Genomic DNA, 18046 nt, shown 5'->3' on the forward strand with positions numbered 1-18046 from the left:
CAATCACAGGGTCCTTAGCCGCCCATTACTGTGAATCAGCCAAATAAAACTTGTATACCATCTGCATTGGTTCAGAGTGATATTGATTCATGGAATTATTTGATCCCTCCTCTGCAGTCCCTTGGGCCTGTGTCAGACAAACAGCTCAAGCACAAGTTCTGAAAAAGAAATAACAAGACTATTCAAAAATGCTGTCCTCAGTGTATAAGAGGAAACTGGTTGGACTGATATTTCATACCTGGAATGATTATTGTGGTAGTTTTTGTGCTTACCAGTGGATTATTGGCTATATTTCCCCTTTAGTGGCAGAATGGCTGATTGAATTTTTTCACCACTCTGAACACTTTGTGTGATTCAGCATCTTCACCGTACAGTTAAGCAGCATGTCTCAATAGATTCTCAGCTATTTGTCTGAAAACAGTGCTACATCTGTAACGACTCCCCAGGATCTAGAATGACTGTGTTGTGTTACGAAGACAGAAAATGCAGTCAGTGCTGCCATTGGCAAGATGATGTCACTCTCCTGTATTCTTGATCCCCCTCAGATTAAGCTCTGTTAAAGAAATGCATCTGCTAAGACACCTCAGCAGTCACATCTGTCATTTTCCCTTAACCTTATAAAGAAAGCCCATACAGCATATGGCAAATGGATGTTTGGCTCGGTTTGTGGTGTGGATTATGATAAAATAATAAAAAAAAAGGTTCATGATACAGAGCTTCACGTACGGAACATCCTGTCATGAACGAAACAACACATTGTACAGTTACACCCTTACTTAACATACCTTTTGTAATATTGACAATGGTGTACCGCAAGGAACTCTTCTTGGCCCTCTGTCATTTTTCTTGGGAACATCATCACTGTGAATTTAATATTTCAGTCAAGCACTGTCATTGGACTCCATTAAAAGAATTCAAAATTAAAAGAGCTGCACTTCAATAAAAGAATTTAGTGTGTGATTTCAGACTCTGAGCTGAATCTTAGTTTCAAGTTAATGTTTAAAAATGAAATAGCAATAGGAGCATGCTTATCCCACTTTATATGATCCTGTGATGGCTGTACTAGTTTCTTATAACTTCCTACCTCCTGTTAATGAAGATTATCATTCCTTCACTGACTTCTTCTTTTTAAATACCATGGAAGTGTCTGCATTTTGTTAATTAACTAGCTTCCTCTTCATCTTAGAATCCAAATATCGCTCAGCATTTTTCAGTTCAGGTAGCAGGGCATTTTCAGGGCATTCATATTTTCTTCTTTTGGTTTTAACCTTGAATACAACAGTGTTTACTAATTAATTCTCAGGTTTTTTTGTTATTATTATTTTTTATTTGAGTTTAAGTACAGCAAAGGAAAAAATCTTTTCATGCTTAACAAATTAATTTATTTCTATATTACTAACCGTTTCGTGTGGCTGTTGCTCCTATTTGCTTTTTACCTGGATGCTAAAGTGGTACCTTCTGGAAAACGGGTTAAAATAGAGAAACCCGCAGTGGTCTATTAATAGCGATGTTATGATTTGCTTACAAACCAGAGGAGTGCATTACATATACCATCTCACTGCTTTCTGAGAATGTTGATGGAGGAGAGCTGAGTAAACACTTTTCCTGTCACACACATACACAAGAGAAAGAGGGGCAAAAGAAGTGTGTCATAATGTGTGTATGTGTGTCCATGCGTATCCAAACTCGTACGGACGACTGCACAGCGACACCAGTCTCTGTATTAACATTCACCACTTGTCTGTCTGCTGTTAACTTATTTGCTCAGTCATTTCTGGGTGCTGAACCGCGCTATAAGGCATTTTGTCTGGATCACAGCTCCGAGTTTGAGTGGCTGTATGTCAGTGGGATGACACAACAGCATTTTTTCTTTGTTTTTTTTTTTAAATAACATTTTATGTCCTGCTAAATGATATAGTAGAAGGTTATCTTGACATCTTCATCAGATACTTTCTTTATTTATGGTCTTATTTTGAGTGTTCTCACTGAAATTCAGCACATCCTGGTTTTCTCAATGATTTTTTAAGTACGTGTACCCTGGAAGTTATAAATATCTCCACTCAGGCCTGAACTCCAATTGAGACAGAGGTCAAGACAGCCCAAGGCTATTTTAAGGCCACTGTATGAAGTGGTGTGCTTGGCAATTATGCTACTTTCACTGTCACTGAAGTGGTGCTTTGTTTAAGGTTATAGCTGGCTGACATCCTCAGGTCCTTAGCATCTCCTGATGAGAAAGTGTGTGTGAAATGGTCAGTGTCATTTCTCAGTGTCAGTGATGGAGCACAGAAAGTTAAAGAAGTGTACATGTAAATATATGCAAGTGACATTTAGCATTATAAAAGAGATACTGTAGTCTGAGAGTGTGGAACACTGTGTTCATGTAAATGCTCTTCCACATACATAACTTCCCCACTAAGTGTTTTAATTAAAAAAAACAAAACAAAAAAAAAACTTTGAACCTAGTTGGTTAATTTTCACACATCAGCAACAGGCTGAGACTCAAAGTGAAAGTGTGTCTGCCTTAGCGCAGCAGTGGAGAATTGTCACATGATGAGCGGAGACAACAAGGCAACAATAATAGACTGTTAAAATTTTAAATATCCACCAAGAAAGTGAAAGAGAGGAAGGGGGAGAGGCTAACCTTAGCTGAAGTTCCTTATGTTGCTTCCCTGTCCAGTACAAATCTATGTACTATTCAATTCTATATTTTGTATCCACGGTTCAGTTCATATCTATTTTTAAACCATACATCAGCATCAGATCTATGGCATGACATGTCATGCAATCAAACTGAAAGATTGGGGCAGATGGATTAGGCACATCACTATCTTAAATCAAAGTAATGTGAGATTATTATTTTTTTCAAGCAAGAGGGGAGACATTGCTGCAAAAAAAAAAGGTTAACAGCTGTTTGCCTTCTAGGTAAGAATATAAACTATAAATCTGTTCTGTCAAACTAAGAATAGGTTTTCTTGTCAATAAAAAAATGTCCTTGCACAGATGCTGTCATCATAGGAAACACGACATCTGAAATGCTCCCACACAGGAGAACAAAATGATGCTGCTGGAGCATCCTCTAACTCCGGCCCTCCTCCTGTGTCTTCTCTCACCATTTCTAAAACTGACTCGCAGCACTCGACACTCCTTAAATAACTAAATAACAAAAGAATCTTTACTGGGTTACTGGTGCAAGGCATAAGGCCCATTTATACTCCATTTTCACCTCTAATTTTAACACATCTCCACTGCAGACCCTTGTTTTTCTTCTCCTCTGGTCAAGACTTTTTTGGAGAGAGACACCAAGGCTTTTTAGGGCCGGTATAATTCAATATTCCCAGTGCTAGCAATTATCTGCTCTCTGCCTGCTCTGTTGCCATCCAGTGTGTCGAACTGCTACGAGCTATGATAGAAGATGTGTGTGGTGGTAGGTGGTGCAACAGATGCTTTGTGAACAATCTCTGTTTTTTTTTGTGGATTCTTCGGGGGGATAAACAGCTCAGGATGTCTGCTACAGAATCTTCTCTTGCATATTTGGGTCCTCCAGATTAACCTGCTCGTTTGTTGCTTCAGCTTCAATATCACTTGTGAGCTACTGGTTTAATCCAAGCTCAATAAGGTTAAGTAAAACGCTGAATTAACAGCTTTTTGGGCTGGCGAGAGCTCATCTAATGAGCATTCTTAGAACCTCAGCACCTCCCTCCATCCTCGTGAAAATTCTGCCTGTGCCTCACCTCGCCTGGCTAATCCTCCCAAGGCTGTAATGATAGCTACACACTCCCACACAGACACTCACATGCATTCACAAAAGAGGGAGAGGCAGCTTATACGGCTAATGGACTTTCACTTGCTGCTGACTGTCGGCCTCCTCTGTTGGGAGGTCGGGAGTGTGCAGCTCATTGTGTGTTGCACAGCAAGATCTGGTCTGCATTGTTTTGTTTTGAAGAGTCAACAAGACGAGTGCAAGAATCCTCAGACTCGGATACATGTGTGCATGCTGGGCTCAAGCCTCTGGTTCATGGTCATCAAAATGAATGAATTCATCTAAAATCACTGTGTGATGATCAAATAGACGTTCAAAGGAATTACAATTTCATATCATACAATACTATTCTGAAAAGGGCATTCATATTTTAAATATTATAATCAGAATTATACATTTAAGATGTATCTGGAGATAAATAAAACGTTTTTTCTAAACCCTTATCCAAACCTTAGATAGATAGATTTTTGTGACCAAATTGTAAAATATTCAATGAAAGTAAAACATTTTCACTTGTTCATATCCTCTTTAAAAAATATCCCTTCAAGCATTGAGATAGTGATTAAACCAAATATCTTAATTGCAGGAACTCATAAGTACTGCAATCATACTGCAATCTACACTGTCCTTGAGTTTGTCAAGGAATTTGCAAACAAACTGCTTCAGCTCTTTTTCAACTTTTTTTTTAAGGTGAATTTCTTGAATTGACAAGACAAGGTGAGGACCTGGTCCCCCGAAGCAGCAGAGAGCTGTGAATACGAAGAAGTTGTTTGATTATATTTGAGCAAATGTGTTGGGACCTTGTGGCTTTTAACGCTGGTGGAATCACCCTCTCCCCGCGTGCTCCCGCTATCTTAGTGAAAAGTGGACACGTCTCGTCTTCTCCCTCCCTGTGCTCCGCTGTTGCCATAGCTACCGGGGCCGCGTGTTTGGTTTTGGTCTGCTTGGGTTGCAGACAGCTGGGCAACGTGTGTCTTCACCCACATTATTGTTCTTTATGTGCGTGTATGTTAATTCGTGTACCTACGCCTTTGTCTGAGTATGTGCCTGAGGTAGTGCGTAACAGAGACAGTACAGACAGTTTTTTTTTTTCTTCTTATCCTTCACTTATCTGCAGCGAGAAATGAGAAAATGTGCATTACATATAAGAGTCTCCAGTACATATTCAAATCCTGTCGTGTCTGATGGGAATTTTCATGATGAAAAAGACACTTTATATGCACAACGCCCTGTGAATTTGAATTGCATTATTGACTTTCTTGTTTGTTGATAATTCCACCAACAGGAGGAGGCCCCGCATGCTTGATAATCTTGGGAGTAGAGATCAGCTTTTTAAAATTTCCCCTCATCTTTGAGCATATTTATTGTCACCAGTCTCTGTCTCTCTTTGCATTCCCTCTCCCACTCTAATCTCACATGTACACTTGTACATGCCACATCACATGCATATTCATGTTTACACACGCACACACACCTCACACCCAGTGCAATGTAACAAATATCTATTTCATGGCCACGTGCATCTACACACCCGGACTAGATATATTTATTCATAAGCTCATTAGAGGAGTGGATTTGCCTGCTGCCATCCATCACACTGTCACCCATCCTCTGCCTGGCACTCGCTGACAACAGAACTGCAGGGGGACAAGTCCCTGGGATTTAGTCGGCTGCAGCCTGTGCTATAGCAGAGGATTTACTCCAACAGACATTGTCACTTCACCATTTTATAAAGGGGAGATCGGGGTGGCAAATACAAAAGAAGCGGTTTTCTCCCCTCCACCGACGTCTATCCAAAAATCTATATTATAGAGGAGAAAACATTTTAGACTGCATTGGAAATCTAGTGTATTGATGTTTACGGTACAGTATATAATATGAGGGAGCCTTTTGTTGGTGCTCTTTTGTAGACACATTGTCGTGCGACGGCTCGGTCCTTCACACTCTCAGCTGTTGCAAGCGTGTCAGTGCAGGTGCAAGAGCAGCTTATTGATATCAGAGCAAAGGATGTCCATCTGTTTCAGATAAATACAGCTCCCTATTCGGTCAGTGCATTTCCATGCACGACAAAGTCAACTGGACTACTGCCCTTGTCCTGGTATACAAGCACAATTGGGGAGTTATTGAGTTATTGAATGAAGGTGTGGGCGACATGGCCCCTTTCTGATTCTTCTGTCTATCAGCTCCTATTATTTCAGGGTTTATTGTGGGAGGTGAGAACTGTGGTACATGCTCAGAATGCCAGAGTTTGATGATGCTCCAACTGAATGTATACGTCTAATAATCCAGTTTACAAACACATTATGTGAGTGTATTAGTCTGACTTTGAGAAATTAGATTTGGTACCATTTCAGTTCAAAGTCCAGTGTTAGTCCGAATGCAAATTATAGGATTTACTAGCAGTAATGAAAATGTCAGAACATGTCAAGGATGCATCTCTCTGGAGATTCTGTCACTGCAGTGGATCCAGTCGTGGATGACTCTGGTCACTTCCTCCACCTGGCTGTCACTTGCGGTTTCTCACCGTGGCATCTGTGCTGGCTCACTTCCTAATAGTGGTCAATTACCAGAGTCTCCTCCAGACAGCACACACGTGGAGTATTAACACCGTGCATGTGACAAGTGAACGTATCCACTTCACATGTACAGACACAGCACTGACGGGAGTCATCCCTCCTCCTCCTCCTCCTCCTCCTCCTCCTCTCCTCCTCTGCCAAGGAGATTTTGTCATGTTTGTTTGACTGCGTGTATGTGTGAGCAGACAATGTCGAATCTTGACAACAGATTTCAGTGATTATGTAGAAAGTTGGAACATGGCTCAAGGAAGAAGTTGTTGGTGTTGATTTGGATGAAGTAGCTGATCTTAACAAAGTAATTCAAATGAGTGAACAAAGAAACATTCCAACAGTGCCACGCCATGAAATACCTCTGCCTGTTGGTATGTCCTCAGGGAGGACGCTGCCACTTTGGTCCGTTTACCATTTTCCACTGAGAAATCTCTGTAACTAATAGATGTTTTACCGTGTCATTTGGTGCAGACGTTCACCGATCGCACGCCAAACATCAGATCACTTAGCAGCAAATCAGAGGACATTAACGTGGCAGACAGATTTTTTTGGACACTCTGTGACATGAATTAGAATGGTGGAATATGAATCCATGCGGCCTTTCGTCTACACACATGCACTGAGCGCTGTCGCGTTCGCCCTGCACCGACGGCGCGCATGTGCTTGGTGTCACCGTCGTTGTTTTCTGTTGTCGATGCATCAGAAATGCATCAGGTACGCACTACAGATGCAAGACTCTCTGTGGTTTTACACAACAAAGACTTGTAGACTCTTTGTGCTGTCTCATACCCCGACACTGTTGTCTTTTGCCCGTCCAGCACCTGAAGTGTCAGTGTTCAGTGTTCATGTTAGATGTGGGTGTGTCCATGTTAGAATCAGGTGTGTCCATGTTAGATGTAGGTGTGTCGGGGTGCATTGTTGGCACATCGGTGTCTCGAGGCAGAGGAAAGTGGTTATGATTTCTACCAACAAAAACTTGGTCTGAAGTCCGCGGTGCCGTATTTCACTGTTATTTCCAGGCTCATTATTTAGTCGGTAATATGCACCTGCATGGACAGCTGCACAGATGGTCGACTCGTGTGAAGTGAAGCGGTGTCCTTGGCAAAGACGTGTTCTGTTGTACAACCTGGCAAATATGCCTTTGACAAAGCAACTGTTACATTAGATAGCTTTGTACGTGTGCACTTAACCCATAATAAGAATGGGACAACTTTTGCACCATACGGTACGGTTGGAATCTGTTTTAAAAAGCCAATTACGCCTAGCCATGGCTTGTTTATCCAACAGAGCAAAGAAAAGAAATAAAATAAATTACACATAATTTAGATGATATTAGTGGATAAAGAATAGTCCTGTATTCAAATATGTCAATATTCCTCTGCTGTATTACGCAATATTCAGTGTAGGTAAGCATGGCAAGGACAGTATGGGTTGTAGGTCTTCTGCTGATTACACTAGGTGGATGGGTTCTCTCTGTGTGTACATTATTGGTCAAACCTCAGCGCATGTCCATCCTATGCTTCATGGACCTTCCATACGTTCATGATGCTGTCAGTTTGTCTGGGTAACAATCCTCTGAAGCCCCATGTCATTCCCCAAAAACCCGGGAAAAGATTGTGTCACAGCTGCCACCCACGGCTTTCAACACACTCTCTCTGTCACCCTCACTGTGAACTTCTTGTTGAGGCGAGTCAGTCGATGTCCCAGACTTTGTGCCCGAGTCAGGCGTGAGGACATTCCCAAAATGGATCTTATTAGCAGCCTCGGTGTGGTTATGACATTGGACAAACAGAAAAACAACTTTATTCTTTCTCCTTTTTTTTTTGCACTCAATCTTTTCAGTTTCAAAGGTGCATCTGATTTTCTACTTTGTGAGTGAAATGCATGGAGGAAATATGGTGATAGATTCCCTTTCAGCGGTGCTTTGAGGTTTGGCCAGTGTAGTGATTTGCCTTATTGCCCGGTAGCATTTGCCAGTTTTGCTTGTTTACTCATACCAAAGCAAATAGAAACTATTTAAAAGAGCCTTCTGGTTGTTTTCATTTTATAAATGTGCTGCTTCAAGTTCATGAGCTCTCTGTCTTCCTCCCTCTCTGTCTTGTCCTGTCCCTGTCACTCCTGTCTTTCTTGTCTTCTTCCATACCCCTGTTCTGTGTGTGCATGTCTTTCTCTTTGTGTGTGTATGTGTGTGTGTGTGTGTGTGTGTGTGTTGTCTCCTTCTCTATGTTTGTGTGTGCTTTCTGCTCCCAGCCCCTCTGCGGAAAGCAAAGTTTGTGGAGAGCCCTCGCATTCCACAATCAGAGCTTGGCTCCCCTAAACACACCTCCACCACTGCCAAGAATCCAGACCTGGACACATACTGCCCTGGTAAGTTTTTTTGGCCAGCTCGTCCCTCATTTCGTTGTTACTTTATGCATGGTGCGGTCCTGTCGGTAATTTCGGCAGAGAGAGAGAGAGACACACACAGTGAGCGATTAGGAAAATTTGAAAACTTGCTGGTAATTGTGTCCACTGCTGTAAACACGAAAACACTGAGGTCATTAATGAAATAGCTTTGCCGGAGCCCACTGTGTCCATCCTCATGTCCTCCTCGCTCTTTCTCTGTGTAATTCTCTCTCGCTGGGCTCTCGCTGTGTGCTGCTTCTCGGAGGCAGAGTTTGTTTAGGTGGCACTGCTGTTCTATTCACAGTGGGCGGTTGCTCAGTAATCCTGTGGACAGTCCAGATTTAACAAACCCCCCCCCTTATCTGTCCCCCCCGTCAAACCTCCCATCCCTCCCCTCCTGGCACGGCGAGGACAGTAATGCGGGTCACTCGAGGATAGTGCTCTGCAGAGATTTTGGTTCTAGTATATCTGCTTTCTCATCGTGCCTCTCCTCTTCCTGTTGCTACTGAGAAATGCATTTGAAGCTTCCGGACCTGGCCCGATGGCTGCATCTCTGGTGGCGGTGCGGACTTGTCAGCCGAGTAGAACAAAGCCGCGGCGTCCCAGAGTTGGATTGAGACATGGGGGACATACTGATGGAATCTCAGGGCTTAAACTGTTGTAATTTAGAAGGGATATGGTTGACGGAGTGATACCAGCTCCCTCCATCTGTCAGCCTGTACTGCTGAGTCTCTGCTCAGTGCGATTGCTAAGTAGGTGATCCGTCTATAGATATGTGTTCGAGTAACATTTTATCACATTTAATACGTCTGTATGAGTATGTAGCACATTAGGGTTTAACCTTTTACTTTATGTTGAAGATCACGGACGGGGAAAAACTGTCAACTCTTTATTTTGCATAAGTCCCGCGAAGCAGACTTTGGAATAATCGATGAGCTGTGATGAGCTGCTATGAGCCACTGCAGATGTGACATTTCAGGGTTGAAGTGGTAATCTCGGCTGCCATTGAGGCAGGGAAACTGTTGCTGACAAACAGGGATTCACTGTCTGCGTAATAACAACCAAAAAGGTGGAACGGAGCCAGGAGAGCTGAGATGAGTTTTCGGGGGTTGATGACTTGCGCACCCCCCCCCTCCCCAGTCGGACAGATGGACATCTTAGCTCTTAACAAGGATTCTCTGGCACAAACGGCAGCAGCGCACTGACTTTAATATCTCATCTCATTGCCAGTCGACACTCCACAGCTGACTCTCTGCTGCCTGGAAGTAAGTCAGGTATCAGCTGATTGTTATGGCCCACAAAGAAATTTGTGGGGTCATAAATATGGTTTGTGAATAATCTGTGAGCCAGCTCATAAACCTCACCCTCAGCTATTCCCTTTACATTACAGAGTGAAAGCTTTTGTAACGATGTCGGAGCTCAACTTTCTTACAGTCCATACCCAGACGAGGTACTTGTACCACCATACGTGCAAGCTATTATCACAATAACAATATACTGTTAAAGTCGTTAAAGTTTTCCTTTCCTGTCTAACAAAAGAACACTTCTGTTTCATGAGAGTGGAATGTATGAAAGCGGATGAATAGATCTGAAGTATTTGGTAGTATTGCAGGTTATAGTATTATAAGTCGTTTTTGGGTTGTTGTTTTTTAAATGAGGAGAAAGGAGAAAAAAAAGGTTTTGGGCAAAATGGAAATGTTCTTTTTCCTCTCGGCCTGTCCAGACAGGCGTTGACAGAACCTGGCAGCTGGAAATGGAAATGAGGAAGTAAAACAATCTTGTAACTGTAGCTTAAATACTATGAGTAGACGGTGTGTCGTTACCGGTACTGAATGAATGATTTGAGAAACGTGGAGTGATATTTATAGGTAGGTATAGGTATGTTTGCATGCTGTTTAAAGTGTGATTTGAGTGGCTCTACAGAATCATCATGAAAACCAGAAAAGGTGAACCATTATTTCTCTCCTTTGGTTTGGACATGTGATTTATAGATCAGGTATCTGCTGTATATAACGAAGCAGATGGACCATGAACCTACAAGCAGAGCAGAAAGGATACGATTCTTCACAAGTCTATGAATACGAGAGATTTGTTTTAGAAATAATACATGCGAAAATACAAAATGTAAGAAAAACCTCACAACCATGACGGAAATGGACCTTAGTTACTGCCTCAGTCTCATCCAAATCCATAAATCATTACACACTTCATCTACTGAAAAATGCAATATTAAAAACTCTGTGTGCGTGAAATAACAAGATACAAAGCTGTGTTTTTTGGTTGTTCTAGGAAATGAAATGCAGAGCACATCAAATCACAATGCAGCATTGCTCACTGAGTTATGAAAGTGTCCAAAAGGTTTATTACGATGTAAACAGTCCTAAAGTCTGGTATCCTCACTTCTTCGCATTGAAACATCTACAGTTGCTGCACTGTGCTCATGAGGAATGTGTCATTCCTGGGAACCCTCTTGATCCACTCCCTGGTTTGTAATTATGTTTTTGTAGTACGTACATCTCTATTTGTACATCCATTGTTTCTTTGAGTTTTCTTCACCTTGAGCCAGCATAATAGCTCCTCTGTGGCCTGGAGAGAATTCTCTGAGTGAAATAGGAGCGGCCACATGGTGTGTGTTATCTTACCTGCAGTCCAGGCATATTTAACACCCTCTCCTGTGCTGTCCAGTCTCCTGCATGCAGCACACATGCCTCGCTCTCCCGTCTCTCTGTGCGCGAGGGCAGATCTGTGGACGGCCAGGGGAGAAACAGATGCGCTTGCACAGAAACACATTCCTGGCTGCATGCAAAGATAGTTGCTATGGTAACCATCTGTCTCCCATGCAGCTCAAGAATCCAATGAAAAGGAGTGCGTATTAATGTGCATGTACACTATATACATGTAATTTTGTGTGCGTGTGTGTGTGTGTTTGAGAAATAGAGAGACATGGGGGGGGCTGGTTTAGAAAAATAAGAAATGTTGTGGTATGCCTGAGGTGTGATCATTAAGGATTTTATGGTGTCCCTGTGATGTGTCTTTCATGATACTGTCACGATGACGCTTTGAAGTCATCTTCAATGCACGTCTCTAGTGGTGTCAGTAAGAGTGTGTGTGGCCGTCACAAGCTCTAGTTAAAGGACAAAAAGCACAGCTGGAATCAATACATACATGCATCATGTGTGAATCCCCTGTGATTATATAATCATTTTGAATTTGAATGTGTTTAAGTGTTTGTTCTTTTTAAGTAGTGTGACGGTTCAATGATCACCTGTGTTTAGCTCAAGGGAATGACCATGTTCTCGTGACAATAGTTTTTTTGCTCCGACAGACAGACAGACAGACAGACAGACAGACAGACAGACAGACAGACAGACAGACAGACAGCTGTGAAGATAAATGGTTGAACTTCACAGATAGGTAGACGTGAGAGAGAGAGAGAGACACAGCCAAAGCCTTCGTTTGATCACCCTTCATGACCCCCCAAGAGCAGTTGACTAATCAGTGCTAATGTTAATGTATTCTCTGCTTACTACTACCAGTCTGTCAACTTGGAAGCCTTGACTGTCTCCATGTCCAGACACACGGATACAGACGCTGCTGCTGCTGCTGCTGCTGCTTCTGCTAACACACGCAGAATTCACACATACTCTATGTCACACACATGGGCAACATATGGCCCTTGGGCCGATTGCGGCCCACAAACCGGTTTTATCCGGCAGTTTTAACGTCCTCCTCATGGGTTACCTCAAGTAGACAGATCAAGGTTGTCTGAAAAAATGAGGCAAGTGTGGACAAATAAATATAAGAGTCCGTTCAAATGTGAGGCTCTGCACTCGGCAAAGTGTGGCGCACAGCACAGCACAGGTGTCGTTGCTGGTTTCCAATCGATGCAGCTGTCGTTTTCACACCCAGTGCCAACATTGTGTCAGTATCGAATGCCCCGGTGTCATCGGTGCGCCCGAGGGTGTGTTGTTCTTAAAATGAGTTGTGGTCGGACGCATTGTTAGTTCAAAATGTTTTATTATTATTTATGCTGTATTTATCTTGCACGTTTTCCCAGTGCACAAGCAGATCCATGACCTCCACTGCAGAGAATCATTCACTTCTCCAGTTTCCTACATATGCCATTGAAATAGCCGTGTGGCTGATACAGGTGCACCTGGCTTTTTCAAGGGAACGCAAACAAACAAAACTCTGACCAGTTTAACTGATGTTACGCCCAAAAACAAAATTCAGCCAAAAAAAGATACAAGCCCTTTACGCCTCTCTTTGCACTGAGATTACGTGCCGTGATCTAGAGAGTGCTATGCAAAGAGAATGTAAATGCAGACCAAACATTTCAGCCGTGCACCAACACAGACTTTTATTTTGAAACAGTCACAGGATAGAGAATGTATTATGTGAGGTTACATTTTTATTGCATTTTACTTTTAAAATGTTATTTCTATGCATGTTGGGTTAGGTGATTATTATTTCTTTAAAACCCTTTATTTGTGGCCGGCTTTGGTTGAGAGTGACCAGTGAGTACATGTTTTGCTTTTGTTTTTCCTGCATTTTTCTCCTCTTGATGGCGATGCATCTCAGCGGTCCCCTGTGATATTAGCTGTAAAGAGGGGGAACAGTAATTCCATCTACACCTTCTCTATTACTGCAGTCTTTCTCCAGGGATGCTCTGGGATTAGGTGACCTTGGAGGCCCTCATCAACGTTCCCTCCACCATATACCACATATCACACTGCATTACTGAGCCAAGTCATAAGTACTTAGCTGTTTTGGACATAATGCCCAGTGATTATCTCATTATTGGTCGCTGCTGTGTGTGTGTGTGTGTTAATTGAAGCACAGCAACATGTCATAGCCATTTGCTTCAAAGGCTTTATTTTTTCCCCCTTCCTCGTACGACGCTTGCTCAGAGAGTCTATCTAATGAGGAACCTGACTGTGGCCTGCCTGTCCGTGCATGAATGAACTGAGGGGAGTCCAGGCTTTAGATTTCCTGTCTGTCTTCAGGTCTTTGAACAAAAGAGTGAGAGACCTCGGGCTTCACTCAAGCTGTCTATCTTCGGAGAGGTGGTGAGGCAGCTGGGACTGTCTATTGGTCGTCAGTCAGGATTTGGTGCAGATACCTGCCAGTCTGGTCCAACCAGCCCTGCAGGAAAACGAGCGTGGAGAGCTAAAGAGAGGAGACAGTTTGCGCAGCTGCTAACTGTCTTGTCTTGCCACTATTTATTCCAATGCCAGCCATCTCATAGCGCCGGCTGCACTTCCTTAATGTCGGGGCCAATTCAGAGGTTGATGCATTCAATTACACCTGTTGGTATTTAGCCATGAGTTATACTAGTGTATAAGCACCGGGGAGAGTAATTAGTGGACGCTTCAGCTCTAAGAACAGCACTGTAGTGAGTAAAGTGAAATTGAATTGAAATTGATATAGAAGGAAGTGCGAGGAACCTCTAGGGCTTTATAGCCAGGTGTTATTGAAACATATGACACCACTGATGAGGCTTTGTTATGGTTAGGAAGTAACCAAGCAACTGGGCGACAGGTGATGAGGTCATTAAAGGATTTTAGTTTTGGGTCCCTGTTCAAAGCTGTGTGTGTGTGTGTGTGTGTGTGTGTGTGTGTGTGTGTGTGTGTGTGTGTTTTGGATCGTCTGATTATCACACAGGCTCATCCCGGTGGTTTGTTTTCTCTCTTTAGCATCAGGAGTCTTTTGTAAACAGGACAGGGAGGTGGATGCATAAAAATGTCCCTCCCCCTCTCTCTCTCTCTCTCTCTCTCTCTCTCTCTCTCTCTCTCTCTCTCTCCCTCCCACACACTCTCACACACGCACACACACACACACACAGGTGAAGGGCGTATCTTATTACGTCACACAAGCTGCAGTGGTGATGAGAGGTACGGAAGGAGTTGTCGTCAGTGCACAGGGCTTTTTGCCAGTCAGCGTGGTAAAGGGGTTTGAAAGCAGCCTGAAAGGATTATTGTAGTTGTGGCTGAAGGGATTTTGGAGTTGAAGTAAGCAGACACCTAAACCAAAACATCCAGCTCTTGAGGAATGTGTCTGTAATGCACAGCACTGAGCTGCGGCAAAACTCAGGTAGGGTGTTTTTCTGTGTATTGTTCAGAGCGCAGGTGTTTAGTGTCCCGTGTCGAGGCCTGTTGTTGCTGCTGTGGTTTATTAAACAAGAGTAGTGGATGTTCAGTGTGTTTAGCATTTCGTGGTGTTTCAATGAGTGTGTGTGAATGATTTGAAAATGAGCTGCTGTGCCGTTTCTGCCCACCACTGACACAGTTTCACTCTCCTGTCATCTCCCACCTTCCTTCCTTCCTTCCTTCCTTCCTTCCTTCCTTCCTTCCTTCTTCCATTTCTCTGCCTCTGCAGGGGAGTCAAGCCGGGAGCTGGGCCCCCCTCCGTCGGTGGATGAGGCAGCCAACACATTGATGACGCGCCTGGGTTTCCTTCTGGGAGACAAAGTGAGTGAGGGGCCAGCTGGTACCCAGTACAGCATGGAGGAACCCGAGGCGAGACAGGTAATGGTGACGTTTCGTTCAGTCACTGTCAGTCAGTTGAAGAGAAACATTGTCTGGCGGTTGTGTTAGACTTGCGATAAAGTATTCCTGCCTAGCTTTGGTTAATATTTTAATCCTCCGTATTGATGTACTGTATCCTAATGTAATCGTTTTTTGTTTTTTTTATCTTTATACCGTTGCTGTTATTGCTGCGGTGAGGGAATGTGAACAAACACGCAGTCAGCAGATTCGATCAGTTTAGCTTTTTATAATTCATAATATCTTTGTTTACTCTCAGTTGTGACAGATGTCTGCAAGCCAAGATTGCCAGATCAAAAGACTTCTCTGTACACCACAGTGAGCTGGATTCACAGTTTATCAGCTATCTGTCATCTAGATAAATACTCTTATGTAATACCCAGTGTAATTTAACGTAAGTTTGTTGAGTTGACATGCAGCAGGTAAGGCTGAGCATGTCTTTGCTGCAGTGTAACCTTTCTATTTGGGAATCTGGCAGTTGTGTAACAAACATATCTTGGCAGAAAAAGCCTGCTCTGAGCCCTATAGCGGATGCCCCGGTTTCTCTACCTAAACCTAATTTGACAGGTATGAATTTTCCAAACCGAGGGGAAATAACAGTCATGGTGGAAAGAGTGAAAGGGAGAAAAGGGAGGGGGTAAAAGGGGTGAACCTGTTGCTACAGCATTTCCAGCAGGCACAGATACGGGTTTTCACTAAAGTAGTGTGGATAAGCGATTAGGCTGATGGTCTGCCTGTGCTTGTTGTGAGTGCTGCTGTAGCAGTGGGGGTGTTTAAATTGAGAGAGGTTTATTCAAGCGGCACTTTTTAGAGATGTGACTCACACCAGCACCCTGTTAAATCGTGCACACTGTACAAACTTATTTTAGATATCTGCCCCATGCACTGTTCTCTTCTCCAGATTGTAATTGAGCTTGATTCATTAACCAACACAATTCAAAAGGACACAGTTTAATAGTAATTTGGATGGTGGGCTCTTGTGATTTTGTTGTTTTGGATCTACTCACTTGGATCGACAGGAATTACAATATATATACTGTAGATTTACATTTAGATTAATGTCACTAATTACTCCTACTTTATGTTTGACACAAACAAGTCACTTTAATGTCTTGATTGTCAGTTCAGTGAAGCCAGGCAAATACAATATAGACCTGTTTAGTTTTTTATTTCATGTTCTTCATAACCACTTACCATTTTCAATGTGACACGGTTAAATTCCTGCAATGGCTGATGTCTTTGTTGCAAGACCTCACCAGCTGACGGAACAAGGTGACCTTAACTCTCAGACAGTGCAGTTAATTGCCTTTCATACGCTCGTGCTCTTGCTCTCTGAATAGACAAAATGCTCCCAAGTTCAATCCAATTCTCACGCGGCAGTTAAGGTCGCGCCTGCACAAGATGAGGTTCATTAGCCCACTGGAAAGAGCCGCAGCGTCGCTGTGGGCACACGGAGGGTTGAAGCTCCATCCGTCCGTGTGCATCGCTTTGTTTTTGCGTCCGGGTCAAGCTCCTGCAAACATGACACTTAAAGCGCTGTCCGTGACGAGAGCAGAGTCCGCTGTTGACCGAACAAGTGTTGGGGGGGGGGGAATCGTTTCTCATTCACTCACTCAATCTGTGCAACCAACTGAGCAGGGGGCTACAGAGGTCATGTGCCATAATGGACAGTGTATTTACAGATGACACAGTGTATAATTCAGCCAGTGCTACTGTGTGCTATAAAAATCCTGCTGCTGTCCAAAACGACACCCTCTACCACATATTCCACCGTTATAAATCATACATTGGCCGGTTTGTGTTATGTTTTTGTTTGTGAGAGAGCTATATGTGTATTACATAGGTCATAGCATGTGGTGTGGCTCTGAAATGCGAGTTTTGAAATGTGTTTCTTATATTCTTTCCCATCATGTTCGTAAATGGGCCGTACAAAATGTCAACAAAGCACTGTCTATTTCAAGGGCGCAGCAAACTAGAGACTTCTTCTATAGCTGTAAAGGTAGAATAAGTAGCTGATTTGTTCTATTGGAGTATTGCAGTAGACTACACATGTGTCACTCGTGCATGTGTTGCTGGAGTTGCTTTTTTATTGTCGTGTCATGGATTGGAATGCCCCCGACTAGTGATATAACAGTAACTTGATAAACCGACAACAATTCTGACGATTGGCTAGCACTTCTACATGATATTTAGTGAGGCGTGAAACATAATGTTCTTTAGAACTTTGGACACAGTCGGATGGATTACAGTGACCCTTTGGCTCAGATATCCGTTGTTCCCAGAGAATTGATCTTGACGGCGATCCTCCTCATTTTCCTCCCAGTTTCAAGTGAAATGTCTCTAAAACTATTGCAGCCATTGTCATGAAATATGGTGCTAAGATGTATTTGACCAAAACCTTTGGTTTATGTTAAAATACGGCCAAAGGTGATGAAAGCATTAATGCCCCGCTACTTCACAAAAGGCACAGAGCACTAAGATGCCATAGCAGTTTTAAACAAAATTCTAAATGTTGTAATGTCTTCTAAATGTGGCATTTACACACAGGCAGGTGCAAATGTGCAAAACAAATTAATGATACTGGGGCCACGCTTGATTGCCCAATCAATTTCAAATTGTTAATTGGGCTTTTGCTCAGTTACACTTTGATGTGAGGGCAGGAGGAGTTTGGGTCCATTCAGTCTACTAATCCAGTGATTAATTGATCACCTGTTACTATCTCATAATTGACAGAATAATCAGTGGTCAGCCTTACTTCTGAATGTAATCATGTTCCGTTTACTCCCCCT

At 42.9% G+C, this 18046-nt stretch overlaps 1 protein-coding gene across 12 annotated transcripts in view; it reads left to right on the top strand.

The window, feature by feature from the left end:
- The window catches only part of tanc2b (tetratricopeptide repeat, ankyrin repeat and coiled-coil containing 2b), a 118545-nt gene that overhangs the window by 66702 nt on the left and 33797 nt on the right, over positions 1-18046 (top strand). For 7 of the 12 annotated variants that reach the window (XM_058621347.1, XM_058621351.1, XM_058621348.1 and 4 more), the window contains 2 exons: positions 8578-8694; positions 15091-15239. In XM_058621347.1, the coding sequence (XP_058477330.1) occupies positions 8578-8694; positions 15091-15239 (266 nt within the window). Of the gene's footprint in view, positions 1-8577; positions 8695-9956; positions 9978-14612; positions 14806-15090; positions 15240-18046 lie in introns of those variants that run through there. The other 5 variants (XM_058621353.1, XM_058621359.1, XM_058621356.1 and 2 more) reach the window with 3 other exon arrangements.

The sequence above is a fragment of the Solea solea genome, chromosome 21 (genome assembly GCF_958295425.1).
Source record: "Solea solea chromosome 21, fSolSol10.1, whole genome shotgun sequence".
NCBI classification, from domain to species: Eukaryota; Metazoa; Chordata; class Actinopteri; order Pleuronectiformes; family Soleidae; genus Solea; species Solea solea.